This window comes from Ambystoma mexicanum, chromosome 5q, assembly GCF_040938575.1.
Source record: "Ambystoma mexicanum isolate Mex_15411 chromosome 5q, UKY_AmexF1_1, whole genome shotgun sequence".
NCBI lineage: Eukaryota > Metazoa > Chordata > Amphibia > Caudata > Ambystomatidae > Ambystoma > Ambystoma mexicanum.
The window spans coordinates 1,365,487,772-1,365,502,579 of record NC_090933.1 but is presented as its reverse complement, the minus strand read 5'-3'; the positions used below and the strand labels follow the sequence as shown (position 1 = coordinate 1,365,502,579).

Sequence of the window (14,808 nt, the reverse complement as noted above, 5' to 3'; positions counted from 1 at the left end):
CAGACGCCAACAGAATAAAATCAGATCAACCAAAAAAAAACAGATTTCCACGCCCTCCAGGCCACAGATGGTCGACAAAAACTGCTCTATAGCTGACTCATTGAAAGGAACCGCCTCTCAAAAACCTAAAGCAAACATCACCAAATCCGGTCTAACAAAAAAAGCAAAAAACCAACAATCAAAAAACCAAAAGAGAAGTAATGACTCAAGAAAATTCCTCAGAAACCTAAAATCTGTCAACGTCACTGTTCATAATAGCAACACAGACGTGAGATGCTTAATAAAGCAAAAGGAGCCCCTACCTGCGAATTCGAAACCCGATACAGAAGGGGGCACCCTTCCATCTCTAAGTGAGGAGGAACCTCTAATTGATCTGATGGATCTGTCTGTATATGAAGACCTGGAGACTGAGGACGAAGTTGTCGCGACTATAGTGGGAGTGGGCCAGGATGAACAACCACCTATGCTAACAGGACTCGCATGATGAAAAAGATGGGAAATAAAAACTCAGCCGAGCTTTGGAAATTTTGAACAACGAAGGTGCCCCTCAACCAGCACTGATAGCTAATATGGTCACTGAAACAGTGTGATATCCCACTCCTCAGAGCTTTACCGTAAAAAAAGGCAAGTGGAGGCACCCTGCAAAGTCGACACTGGAAAAATGAAACCTCAACGTCACCAAAGAAGACGCCCTGTTGATAATTAACAACGCCAGTGTCTCGAGGGCCCCTGGAACTGATGGTTTGTCCAACTTCACCTTAAAACAAAATCCTGAAATGTGGGCTCAGGCGTGCAAAGAGCTTTTCAACAGAATTTGCAGTCGGTGTGTTACTCCAAAATCATGGAAGAAAGCTATAATAGTTCCTATTTTCAAAAAAGGAAATTGTCTGGAGCCCAAAAACTGTCCTTTAGTGCTCTTGGATGTGCTAGGGAAAATCTTTGTCTCAATGCTCCAAAAGAATCTTGGATCTCAGACAGTGGTCATATAGACGTTAGAGAGACTGACTTCGTAAACGGAGTCGGATGCGGCCTAAATCTCCTGCTTTTAAACCTACTAAAAATTGAATCTATAAGATCTGGGAGAAAGGTTCATTTAGCTCTGATCGATTTTCCCACGCCTTTGACTCGATTGATCGAAAACTCCTTTGGTCTAAGATGTCGAACTGGGGATGCCCTGAGAGCTTATTAGCCACAATTAAGTAACTCCACACCGCCACTACTATCAGGGTGCGACTAGACCAGAGTGGATCTCTGACGAAAGAAATGAACACCCACTGCGGCGTGAAGCATGGCTGCCCTCTGGCGGCAATCATTTTCAACCTGTTCTTGTCAGACATTGGCAGTGCAATTGATGAGCCACGATCAGTCTCCCCAAAAATCCATAGGTCTGCACTAAGTTGGATGCTATATGCGGACAACCTGATCTTGTTAGATTCCACACCAATAGGTCTCCAGCAAAAAATGAATGCAATAACATGCTATGTGGAAAGAAATAGTCTGGTCATCAACAATGCAAAGAGTGAAATACTAACGTTACAGAACCTGAATACAGGTGGGCACAGAAACAACAAAACGTTTAAATGGCAATTAGGAAAAGAGTCTCTCAGCACTGTAGAAACCACTAGATACCTTCGGATGCAGATTACCGGAAATATACATGATGGGCACTGGATGGAGACTGTAAAAATAAAATGTCACCCATTTGCCTGCCAGGCCTCGATTCTAAACAGAAAATTTGGGAAGTTCTCAATAAGGCCAGTGATACCCTTCTACCAACAGAAAGTGGTTCTGGCCCTCATTTATGCAGTGGAAAACGCCGTTGGATCCCCGGAAAAATTGTGCTGAACATTGGAACAAATATTTTGGGTGAAAATGCTTCATCAACCCGATAATACTTCAACAGCGTGTCTAGGATACGAGCTAGGCTGATCTCTATCAAAGCCTGTATCTGTTGGAACACTCTTGCATTATACAGGAAAACCATCTTGACAAACATTACTCTGCAATTTAAAATTCTGAAGAATCCCAGTAGTGGCAACCCGGTATGCTTACTATCGTTATGGAGTACAAGATGGGAGGAGTTGTGGGCAATGTATGGAACAGATCTTACAACACTCTGAGACAATCCAGATTTAGCGAAGATTAAGATCTGGAGACTAGACAGGATCTCAACTGGTGAAGAAAGAAGTGCATACAATAAACTGCAAAACTATGTAAGGCTTTTCCCAGATAACAAAAGACGATCCATATGTATGCACTTTCATTTAAATCTGCTAAACACTAAAAAGAGAACTAAGAACTGGGCTGGCTGGGACAAGACTAATACAAACTGCTGGTTCTGTGAACTCAACGAAGAAATGACTAAACATCTCGTCTTATTCTGCCCCCTATTTCGAACACAAAGATCGAAATGTCTTGGCCCCTTGATGGCAGAACTGACAACGAGGAATGCTGAAGAGTGGTGGCAGTTGATGTATAATGGGGGAAATAAAAAACGGACAATTTCCCTAACATTTCTCTTAGATGCGATTGAAAAATGTCTCGAAACCATGGACTAACGCTGTACAACGGTTATCAGGTTGGCTGAAGATTCCTTGTTGGACTGATGAGAAGTCTGATGTATGCAATTGATATGATGACATTTGAATATTTTTCTTTCGTTTTAAAGACTTGTAAAGGCCAATAAAATAATAAAAATGAAAAAATACTAATATGTTTATATCTAAACCTTTGACCAGTGGCCTATTAGATGCAAATATAGAACCAATTATTATATCAGATCATGCCCCTGTTTATATTACACTGTCTAATAATCAAAACAAGCATACATATAATAGATGGAGATTGTATTCAGCCCTCTCAAAGGATGAGAAGTTTGTACACCAACAGCATTCACATTTCTTCGCAGAAAACTCTCCTGCTGATACATCAGTACACAACAATTGTGACTGCTACAAAGCAGTACTTAGAGGACTACAGCGGCTAAAAGAAGACTACTTTAAAAAGAAACTGACGATATTCTCAAACAAATCAAATTACAACAAGCACAATATCTACAAACTAACTCTACCCCGACTCAACAAAAACTCATCAAACTTAAAATACAACACAATAACTCAACTACTCAATACTCATGCGCTAATCTTTCAAAGTACAAGTCCAAGATTTGCCCGTTTTCTAATAAATCTGGCAAAGCATTGGCATCATACCTCAAATTTAAGAAAGATGAAACAAGGATTACGTTCAAAAAAGATCAAAATGGCAATAGAGTCCTCACAGACAAAGACATACTACAAGTATTCTCAAATTTTACATTTGTCTGAAATCCCCACTAATAGCACACATGCATCAGACTTTCTTAAAAATATACATTTTAATTCATATGCCAATCCCTACTAAAGGGCACACTGGTGTACCAGGACAATTTAATTGTATATGGGAAGGGAGAGAAGGAACACAATAAAATATTGCAAATTGTGTTGCAGGGATTGAGTGAGAAAGGTTTGAGGGTGGAAGAAAGAAAATGAATGTTCAAAGAGCGTGGGGTGGAGATCTTGGGACATCTTATGAATGGGAATGGGTACAGAGTCAACATGGATGCAGTAGAAGTCATGAGAAGCATGCCAGCTTGCACCAACAAGGAAGAAGTGAGATAATGTTGGGGTTTGTGTGAGTACTACAGTAACGTTTGTGAGTGTTTGTGCGCATTACTAAACCCTTTAGGAGGTTGCTTAAGAAGGACAGTAGATTTGTGTGGGATGGAGAATGTGTGTATGCATTTAACATTGTCAAATCGAACATGTGTGGAGCTGGGTGGATTTTTGGTTAGAAAAGAGACCAAGCTCACTGTGATGCCAGTGGAGTTGCATTGTGGGCAGTGTAACAATTAGTAAAACCCAAGATCTCACTCCAATAGGTCATCAAGGAGCGGACCTTGGCCTTAAATACACCAAGGCACTTGTCATGCATATGTCCACCATGCATATGCTAAAATCTGAGAAGGCCACTCAACCTAGCTGCAGCCTTCTCTTGAATGGTTTCAACATGCCTTACCCATTGCCCATTCTTTGTCAACAATATGTCAACAATATGTCATGGTGCCAGTACTTCAATTGCTTTACCCCCAAGAGACCATTTAAATTCCACTCTTCCTTCTCCAAAGACATGTGTCTTTATTCAGTTTCAATCCGTGGGTGGTGAACTATGCCTCAGCATCCGTGAGGCTCTGCTGCAGTCCTCTCGGGGTTAAACCCAACAGGGCAGTATCACCCGCATACATTAAAAGCCCAAAGTTTGAACCCTTCAAAGTTGGGATAGTCAAACCTTTTCCGAAACTAGTTAAATTAAAATCAGACATATAAAGAATAAACAATATTGGGGCCAACAGACATCCCTGCCTCACACCCTTGTGAGTGGGGAATGATTTTGACAATGACCCCTCTGTTGAGACACGTGCTGAGGCAGACCCCTCCCCTGAGACACGTGCTGAGGCAGAGCCCTCCCGTGAGTCACGTGCTGAGGCAGACCCCTCCTGTGAGACACGTGCTGAGGCAGACCCCTCCCGTGAGACACGTGCTGAGGAAGACCCCTCCTTTGAGACACGTGCTGAGGCAGACCCCTCCAGTGAGACACGTGCTGAGGCAGACCCCTCTCGTGAGACACGTGCTGAGGCAGTCACCAACTGTGAGACATGTGCTGAGGCAGACCCCTCCCATGAGTCACGTGCTGAGGCAGACCCCTCCCGTGAGACACGTGCTGAGGCAGACCCCTCCTGTGAGACACATGCTGAGGCAGACCCCTCATGTGAGACACGTGCTGAGGCAGACCCCTCCCGTGAGACACGTGCTGAGGCAGAGCCCTCCCATGAGACACGTGCTGAGGCAGAGCCCTCCAGTGAGACACGTGCTGAGCAGACCCTCCCGTGAGACATGTGCTGAGACAGAGCCCTCCCATGAGACACGTGCTGAGGCAGACCCCTCCCGTGAGACACGTACTGAGGAAGATGCCTCCCGTGAGACACGTGCTGAGGCAGACCCTTCCTGTGAGACACGTGCTGAGGCAGATGTATCATTGTAATAAAGTTGTAAACATTAGGTGAAGTCCTTGATGGATGGGCTCGGCCTTAATAAGAGAAATGGATAATACAGTGATGGGTTAGGATTGAGAGGTTGGAAGGGACAGTGATGTGGTGGGAGGAGAAAAGCTTACGAGATCAGAATAGTGATGGGTTAGGATTGAGAGGTTGGAAGGGACAGTGATGTGGTGGGAGGAGAAAAGCTTACGAGATCAGAATAGTGACGGATCAGAAGTGAGAGGTTGTGAAAGAAGTGTTTGTGATGCAGGGAAAAAGTAGGCATCATTCCCTATTCCCAGAGACTAAATAATGACAGGAGAGGGGAAGCTAGAAGTTCCCTATGGAGTCAGATAGCCATAGACTTAGGGCAAACACTGGAAGAATAGAGACAAGACAGATAGGGGTTACTAATTTGTAGTTTACTAACCGCCCATTAGGGACTTCTGGGACTGGGAGGTGGAACCCAGGCCAGGTGAATTTGAGAGAGGAAAGGGACAATTCCCAACTTATTCAACCTGAATAACAAAAGTAAAGCAACAATTTTTGATAGTTTTAAATAAAGACCCTTGGACTTGTGATTAGAGTCAGCGTGGTTACTTGTGATGGGCTGCCCCGCTCAGTAGCTACTGCCTTAGTTAGCATTTTGTGCAGGTGTGTTACCATTTCAGGAGTGCGAGGGGATGATGTTGCCTCTGCATGAAAGTATTATGTGCACCTGCACAGAAGGAGAACATTGTGGAAGTTGTTTTGGGGCTCTGATTCATTGCTGGGTCTCTTTTTGTGGTGGGAAGAGGTGAGAAGTGGGTGGGAACAGTCACTGGAATACACAAGCATTTAATGCCATGGTTCTTCTACTGCAGGGCCGCTGCTGAAGCGGTTGCAGTGCTACCAGGAGTTAATGTTTACCTGTCAGCTGAAGCATCACGAGCCAAACTCATGACAAAGCCCAGTAGCAGATGTGCCAACAGACTGCCTCTCATAAGGCTGATGACTCATGCACCTGGCCTCAAATGTGCTTTCCTCCACTCTGAAGCTCAGCCCCCTGCCTCCTGTCTGCCTTTATGTAAAGGTGTTGGTTCATCTGTCTCAGAGCTCTCTCTATGCCTCCAGTGTCCTGCATCTGAAGCCCTACCTGTGTCCTCCCACGTCAGGACATTCCTGACCTCATCCCTTCATATTCACCTGATGAATCAGTCCTTCCTTCTGTCTGCTCACCTCTGAGAAGCCTCTGCAGACCCCAGACTCCACTAAGGCCCAGTGGTGCCACCCACCATACCCTCTAACTTGGTAAGACTCATGTCTGTAGGGGGCTTAGACTGAGGGAGGTGGGGAAGGTTCCTGGGGAATCCTGTAGTCCTCTAGTCTTCTTCCTCCAGTACCTGCGGGACACTTACCGAAGAAGGAGTTTCTGTTTCATCAACATAATTTACTGCTCAGTTTTTATTCTTGTAAAAGTAATTGCCATTTTATTTACAGAAGCGTGAGGATGTTGGGTCACCTTGTGCTCCTCTGCAATATCCTGAGTGTCTCTGCTGATTGTCGTCGTGAGTATCGCCTGCCATTCAGTTCCTTACTTTAGTTATGTTATGTTATGTTATGTTATGTTATGTTATGTTATGTTATGTTAATATATGCCTAGTGAATCTTCTTCAAATGATACACAGTTTCTGTGTTCCTGACAGAATTAAGATCTTTACAAGTGGGCGTGAGAGTGAAAGAGACAGAGAGTGAGACATGGATGCTCGAGGTGAGAGAGAGAGAGAGAGAGATAGAGAGAGAGAGAGAGAGAGAGAGAGAGAGAGAGAGGGGGGGTTCTGAGGCATGGATGCTGGAGGGCAAAGGAGACAGAGAAAGAAACATGGATGCTCGAGGGTGAGGGAGACATACACATCGAGTGAAACATGGATGCTGGAGGATGTAAGAGACAGAGACAGATAGTGGAACATGGATGCTCGTGGGTGAGGGAGAGCAGATGTCTGAGACATAGATGCATGAGGGTGAAAGTGAAAGAGACAGAGTGGGACATGGATGCTTGCGGGTGAGAGATAGAGATAGAGAGATAGTGGGTCTGAGGCATGGATGCTGGAGGGTGAAAGAGACAGAGAGTGAGACATGGATGCTCGAGGGTGAAGGAGACAGAGACACAGAGTGGAACATTGATACTCTAGGGTGAGAGAGAGAGAGACGGTCTGAGGCATGCATCCTGGAGGGTGAAAGAGGCAGGGAGTGAGACATGGATGCTTGAGGGTGAAAGAGACAGAGACAGAGTGAGATAGGGATGCTTGAGGGTGAAAGAGGGAGCGAGGCATGGATGCTCCAGGATGAAAGAGACAGAGAGAGGGACTGAGCCATGGATGCTCGAGGGTGAAGGAAACCGAGACATAGAGTTATGCATAGATGTTTGAGGGTGACAGAAACACGCAGAGGGATGAGGCATGGATTCTCAAGGATGAAAGACACAGAGAGAGGGAGTGAGGCATGGGTGCTTGAGGGTGAAAGAGACAGAGAGTCAAACATAGATGCTCAAGGGTGTAGGAGACAGAGGGTGGAACATGGATACTCGAGGGTGAAGGAGACAGAGACAGAGAGTGAAACATGGATGCTGGAGGATGTAAGAGACAGAGACAGATAGTAAAACGTGGATTCTCAGGGGTGAGACAGAGAGGGTCTGAGGCATGGATGCTGGAGGGTGAAAGAGACAGAGAGTGAGACATGGATGCTTGAGGGTGAAGGAGACAGAGAGTGAAACATGGATGCTGGAGGATGTAAGAGACAGAGCCAGATAGTGGTACATGGATTCTCAGGGGTGAGAGAGAGAGGGTCTGATGCGTGGATGCTGGAGGGTAAAAGAGACAGAGAGTGAGACATGTATGCTCGAGGGTGCAGGAGACAGAGAGTGAGACATTGCTGCTCGAGGGTGAAGGAGGGAGAGACAGAGAGTGGAACATGGATACTCGAGGGTGAGAGAGAGAGGGTCTGAGGCATGCATCCTGGAGGCTGAAAGAGAGAGAGAGCGAGAGATGGATGCTCGAGGGTGAAGGAGGGAGAGACAGAGAGTGGAACATGGATACTCAAGGGTGAGAGAGAATGAGGGTCTGAGGCATGCATCCTGGAGGGTGAAAGAGACAGAGAGTGGAACAATGATGCTTGGGGTGAGAGAGAAGGAGATGGTCTGAGGCATGGACGCTGGAGGGTGAAAGAGACAGAGAGTGAGACATGGATGCTAGAGGGTGAAGGAGACAGAGACAGAGAGTGTAATATGGATGCCCGGGGGTGAGAGAGAGATGGTCTGAGGCATGGATGCTGGATCGTGAAAGAGACAGAGAGTGAGACATGGATACTCGAGCATGAAGGAGACAGAGACATAGAGTGGAACATGGATGCTCAGAGGTGAGAGAGAGAGAGAGAGAGAGAGAGAGAGAGAGAGAGAGAGAGGTTCTGAGGCTTGAATGCTGAAGGGTCAAAGAGACAGAGAATAAGACATGGATGCTCGAGGGAGAAGGAGACAGAGAGTGGAACATTGATGATCAGGGGGGAGAGAGAGAGAGAGAGGGTCTGAGGCATGGATGCTCGAGGGTGAAAGAGACAGAGAGTGAGACATAGATGCTGGAGGGTGAAGGAGACAGAGACAGAGAGTAGAGCATGGATGCCTGCGGTTGAGAGAGAGAGGGTCGGAGACATCGATGCTAGAGGGTGAAAGAGACAGAGAGTGAGACATGGATACTCGAGTGTGAAGGAGTCAGAGACAGAGAGTGAAACATGGATGCTGGAGGATGTAAGAGAAAGAGACAGATAGTGGAACATGGATTTTCAGGGGTGAGAGAGAGAGGGTCTGAAGCATGGATGCTGGAGGGTGAAACAGACAGAGAGTGAGACATGGATGCTTGGGGGTGAGAGAGAGAGAGAGAGAGAGAGAGAGAGAGAGAGAGAGAGAGAGAGCGACATGGATGCTTGAGGGTGAAAGAGACATAGAGTGAGACTTTGATGCTCGAGGGTGAAGGAGACAGAGAGTGAGACATAGATACTCAAGGGTGAAGGAGACAGAGACAGAGACTGGAACATGGATACTCGAGGGGGAAGGAGACAGAGACAGAGAGTAAAACATGGATGCTTGAGGATGTAAGAGACAGAGACATATAGTGGAACATGGATTCTCAAGGGTCAGAGAGAGAGGGTCTGAGGCATGGATGCTGGAGGGTGAAAGAGACAGAGACTGAGACATGAATGCTCAAGGGTGAAGGAGACAGAGACAGAGAGCGGAACATGGATGCTCGGAGGTGAGAGAGAGAGAGAGAGGGAGTCTGAGGCATGGATTCTGGAGTGCCAAAGAGACAGAAAGTGAGACATGGATGTTCGAGGGTGAAGGAGAAAGAGAGTTTGCAGAGCTTGCTTTTGAGAAGGCTATTTATTTTTTTCACAATTCTGTTTGCTTGGGGGTGGTAAATGGAACACATGCAGTGTTTAACGCCAAGTAGAGCTGTGATTTATTTAAAGAGCTCATTGTAAAAATAGGTGCCTTTGTCAGATTTTGACATTGCTCACACGCCTCATCGAGGGAGAAGGTTGTGCATTAAAAATTTAGCAGTGCATTTGCCATCCGGATTTGCACAAGTCCCAGCCTCAACTCATCCTGAAAAAGGACACACTACAACACATTAGGTATCATGAACCATTACATGTTACTCCCATGCTTGCATAATCAATGTGTAACTCACTAATCGGCCCAATAGGGCCAGACATTGCGCCTCAATTTGTCTCAGCGTCATGCCAGTGCTGAAGGTTTGGCAGGTGGTGCAGTATATAATGACATTTGTGAGATGCTCAAGAAGATTTGGTGTGAACCATTCCTGTTGTATGTCTGCAACAATGTGCTGTTTGAGCTGTGGGGTGGGTGGTGTAACTAGTTGAATGTTAATGCCAAGAGCTCTCCAGGCAAGTGCATTCTTGTCTCGAGAGTTGGTCTGTGGGGGACTACATGCACCCTCTCTCAAACTATAGCTCTTTCCACTAATTTTGTTCCTTTTCCTTGAGTTCAATTAGTTGTGGCAATGTAGTGTATGCAGCTGGCTGTGGGCCATGTGGTGGTGTATGTATGAGATATTCTGAAATTATTGGGAGAGGATAGTATGCTGCCATTTTGGGCGCAGCTTTTCCTAATGGTATTTTGTAAGTGTCACCATTGTGTGCGGTGCATTTGATGAACGCCACCACAGAAGGTTGTGAAAGTGCAGAAATGAATGTGTCTACGAGTGCGACATGTTGTTCTGGGAATAATCTGCTCTCCGGAACACCTCCTTTTTCATCATGACAGCCCGGCATGCGTGTAGCAGCTTGATGAGTGCTATTAGCTCTGCTGCTTGTGCTGAATAGTGCATGGGTAATCTCTTCATTACTAATGTTTCATAGTCTCCTCTTTCGAGGTGCACGACCGCTGCACCAGTATGTCTTTGACCTGTGTCCTGGTCTATCGATAATGACCCATCAACAAAGAGTACTTTACTCTCCTCTAGTGGACTGTCTTTTGCTTTGGGGATGTCATCTTCTTAGCCTTCATATGTGGCACTGTTGTGACATTGCAAGTCTTTGTCAGTGCACACTTCTGTTAGGAATGTGGCAGGATTTACTGTCTTGCTTCATACTACATGAATGGTTGGGCTTGAGATGATAATCTTGTAGGTCGATGCACTTTGGGTGGTCAGAGTGGACTTCGATCTCTCCAAGATCACAAATACTGAGTGTTCCATAAACAATGTTACTTAGCATCGCATCACGATTGTGGGACTTTTCCCAATGGGGAACAAGAGCTTGTTCATATGCAAACTGCCCAGTGTACCGCTATAGTATGCCAATGGCTTGTGGGTCATTGTACGTTTCTGTGTTAGCACGGCGGTCATGAGTGTGCCATGTGAAAAGAACAGAATTCTTGTGCATAGTCTGGGGTGGCAACAAGAACTGGTGCTGTAGCAATCACTTCTTTTATATCATTACATTTCTATACCATGTTTGCTGCTCATTCTAAATTATAGTTGACTTTTTGTGCCTCTTTGATACCCTGTAAGAGCAGTTTTGTGAATCCTGCATAGTTCAAAATCCATGCCCTCCAAAAATTACATAACCCCAGGAATTTCTGCATGTATTTTGAGAGGAGAGATGAGAGGGAGGTGAGACGGCTCTTATGAGTCATTTTAACGCCTCTTTTATTACCTATTCCAGCACTGCTTAGGGGCAAGCAATACTGGGAATTGCTTTAGCTGCATTACATTTGTGTTTTAACTGTTTTGTCCACGCTCGCGTGTTTGAGTTTCTGCCTGTGCAGTCCCCATTCTACTTCTTGTAGGGGGCGGGCCTAGCTCCCCGTCCCCTTCTCCATCGGCATTTATGTGCCTTCCGTGCCCAAGGCACAACGGAGGGGCTCAGCGGGCATGCCTGCAGGGTGCTGAAGGTACTCTTAAGGCAAGCCCGTCTGTGCCGTCCATTTCACGGTCGGGGAGGTCCACCACAGTATTATCTGGAGCAGAGATGGCCAATTTAGCACACAATTTTTCCCACAGGCTGGGTCGAGAACCTTTCTAGTGCTATCAATGTCGGCCCAATACTTCCTGCGAGAAAAACACCTGAGCATTTTTCAGTTCAGTTATACTAGAGGATCAATGCCCCACTATGCTGTGTCTTATTGAGACATGGCTCCAGGCCAGCTCAGGCCCCCACCTTATTCAAGCTATCCCCCCTGGATATTGCATCCTGTTTTTGACCGCAATCCACCGCAGATTGGAGGGGGTATTGCTGTTATATTCAAGGAAGAGTTTAAAATTACTCAAATAAACTGCTCCCATTCCATTCAATGGAGGCAACATTATTTTGGTGTGTGAGTCAATCTATTGACGTCTGCCACTTCCTGCTTATTTACCGCCCTCTGGCCCTCTCCCAAAGCAGCTTTCTTGAGAAATTCCCTGACCTTGTAGCTAATTTACAAATTCATTATACCCATCTGGTAGTTCTGGGGGACTTTAATCTAAAATATGGCCCTCACAGGACCCCTGTTATTGATTTATTTGCTGAAAGCATGGTTGTTCTTCAACTTCACCAACATGTTGACAACCCTACTCACAAACTGGGCAACATACTGGATTTGGTATTTGCACATAAATCTCTTCTCACACTTCAGTCCATTGAGCCTATCTCTTGGTCTGGCCATTTCCTGATCTCTTGCAGACTGGAAGCTATTGGCAAACCCGTTAAAACTACTGTCATAGCACAGAGGGTGTCTTGGTCGCCATTCTGGATGATATGACCAGACTAGTGAATGCAGGTGGAATCGGTGCCCTGATTTTGTTAGATCTGTCAGCGGCATTCAACACTGTCGACCACTCCATCTTGCTGTCTCATCTCTCACTGTTTGGCATATCTGGACAGGTACCTGCCTGGTTCAATTTGTTCCTTGCGGATCATACTCAGACCCTCTCGACGCCTCCTTTTCTTGCTGCTCCTTGTCCCCTCAGTTGTGGAGTGCTCCAAGGCTCCTCCATGTCGCCTATTCTGTTTTATATCTATATATGGGCCCTGGTGTGTTTTATCCGCTCGTTTGGGGTCAGATGTTACTCCTATGCCGACAACACCCAGATACTGATCAGATTAGACCTGGATCAGGATGAGGTGTTGTCATGCCTGCGGGGCTGCCTGACTGCGGTTGGAGATTGGATGAAACACAATGGGCTGAAACTGAATGGGTACAAGACTGAGGTGATGGTAGTGGGCTATCCTCCTGATCCTACTCTCTGGGTGTCCTCTTTCTGGCCTTCCTCCCTGGGGCCCTTACCGACTCCAGTTAAAAAAGTGAAAAATGTTGGTGTGGTTTTATCCACATCCTTGTCTATGGACCAACAAGTCTCTGCGGTCTGTCAGGCTGGTCATTTTCAGTTGAAGATTTTGAGAAGAGTATTACCTCTGATCCCGGCCTCGCTACACCCTTCTGTGGTTGCCGTTATGGTTTTATCACGTATAGATTATTGCAACTCGCTGTTCCTGGCCCAACCTAAGGGCCCGATTAAACAATTGCAGCGGTTGAAAGATCTGGCTACTAGGGTTTCCACTGGCTCCCCTTTTGGAGCACACAACTCCCCCGTATTACGGAACCTGCATTGGCTCCTTGTGGCTCAAAGGGTTGAATTTAAGACCATGTGCATTGTACACCGGGCCATTGATGGTCAGGGTGCAGAATACCTTCAAGCTAAGTTCCTGCGTTATTGCCCCACTCGTCATCTGCGCTCAGCCACCTCCAAACAATTGGTTGTTCAAAAGCACAACAGAGACTGGGTTGGCGGCCGGGCCTTCTCTATTGCTGCAGCAGTTCTGTGAAATAATCTTCCACTTATCATAATGAAAACTCCTAATTACTTGGAGTTCAGAAAACAGGTCAACACCTTCCTATTTTAATTATTATGAGGCTGTCTCCCCCTCTCCCACCACCATGATGTCATTTGGGCGACTGTGCGCTTTATAAGAACTAATAACATAACATAACATATTTTACTGTCACACATTTGGGAGTGGTGCACACGGTGGCTGCTCTGTCTGGTATTATCCTCTTTCTGTCTGCTGAAATGAGCTGTCCTAAGTAAAGTACCTCAAGCTGGCCATATTGGATTTTGGCTTTGTTGACCTTGTACCCCTTGCGGGCCAATAGTCGTAGAAGGGTAATGGAATCTGTGCACACCATAGAATACAGCATGACATGATTACAAAGCATCAATCAGATGAAGGTTGCTGAGACACAATAAATGCACAAATTGTGCACTCCATGGAATACAGCACACAGTGATCACACAGCAAACATGAATGGAAGCTTGCAGGGGCAGGGATCAATGCTCGCACTGTGTACCCCATCGAATACAGCATATATTGATCACACAGCATCCATCACAGAAAGTATGAGGGGCAGGATTCAAGGCTCACACTGTGCACTCTATGGAATACAGCATACAGTGATCACACATCATTCATCACAGGAAGCTTACAAAGATCAATGCTCACACTGTGCATACATTGGAATATAGAATATGGTACACCATGCACATCATTAAATACAGCATACAGTGATCACACAGCGTTCATCGCAGTTATCTTGCAGGGGCAGGAAGCAATGCTCACGCTGTGCACTCCATGGAAAACAGCACACAGTGATCACATAGAATCCATCACAGGAATCTGGCAGTAGCAGGGATCAATGCTCACACTGTGCACATCATAGAATGCAGTATTCAGTGATCACATAGCATCCATCACTTAAAGCTTGAGGGCCAGGGATCAATGCTCACAACGTGCAAACCGCAAAGATCTGCTCACCAACCTCAAATCAAACCTACCTTCTGTCCTCATCCTCCTTGTCCTTTCCTCTGCCTTCGACACAGTCAATCATGCCATCCTGATCAAATAACTCTGTGAGAGCCTGGGGATCATGGATCAGGCCCTGGAATGGTTGTTCTCCTTCCTCCTGGACCAACCCTCCAGGTCCAAATTGGGTACTATCTCTCCACAGCCTCTCTCTCCACATGTGGAGTTCCCCAGGACTTTATCCTCTCACCCTGTTTCTTCAACGCCCACCTCCTCTCCACCTTCTACTTTAACTTTCAGTGTTATGCAGATGACACTCAGCTGTTTTTCAGGCTCCCTTCAGCCTCTTCCTCTTTCTCGCTCATTCCTGACTGTCTATCTGTGATTCAGGAATGGTGCACCTC

General features: G+C 46.1%; 1 protein-coding gene across 1 annotated transcript in view; it reads left to right on the top strand.

Annotated features, from left to right (window-relative positions):
- LOC138498429 (scavenger receptor cysteine-rich type 1 protein M130-like) overlaps positions 1-14,808 on the top strand; it is a 950,335-nt gene that overhangs the window by 684,772 nt on the left and 250,755 nt on the right. Inside the window, exon 10 of the mRNA XM_069622185.1 lies at positions 6,551-6,618. Within this exon, the coding sequence (XP_069478286.1) occupies positions 6,551-6,618 (68 nt within the window). The remainder of the gene's footprint in view (positions 1-6,550; positions 6,619-14,808) is intronic.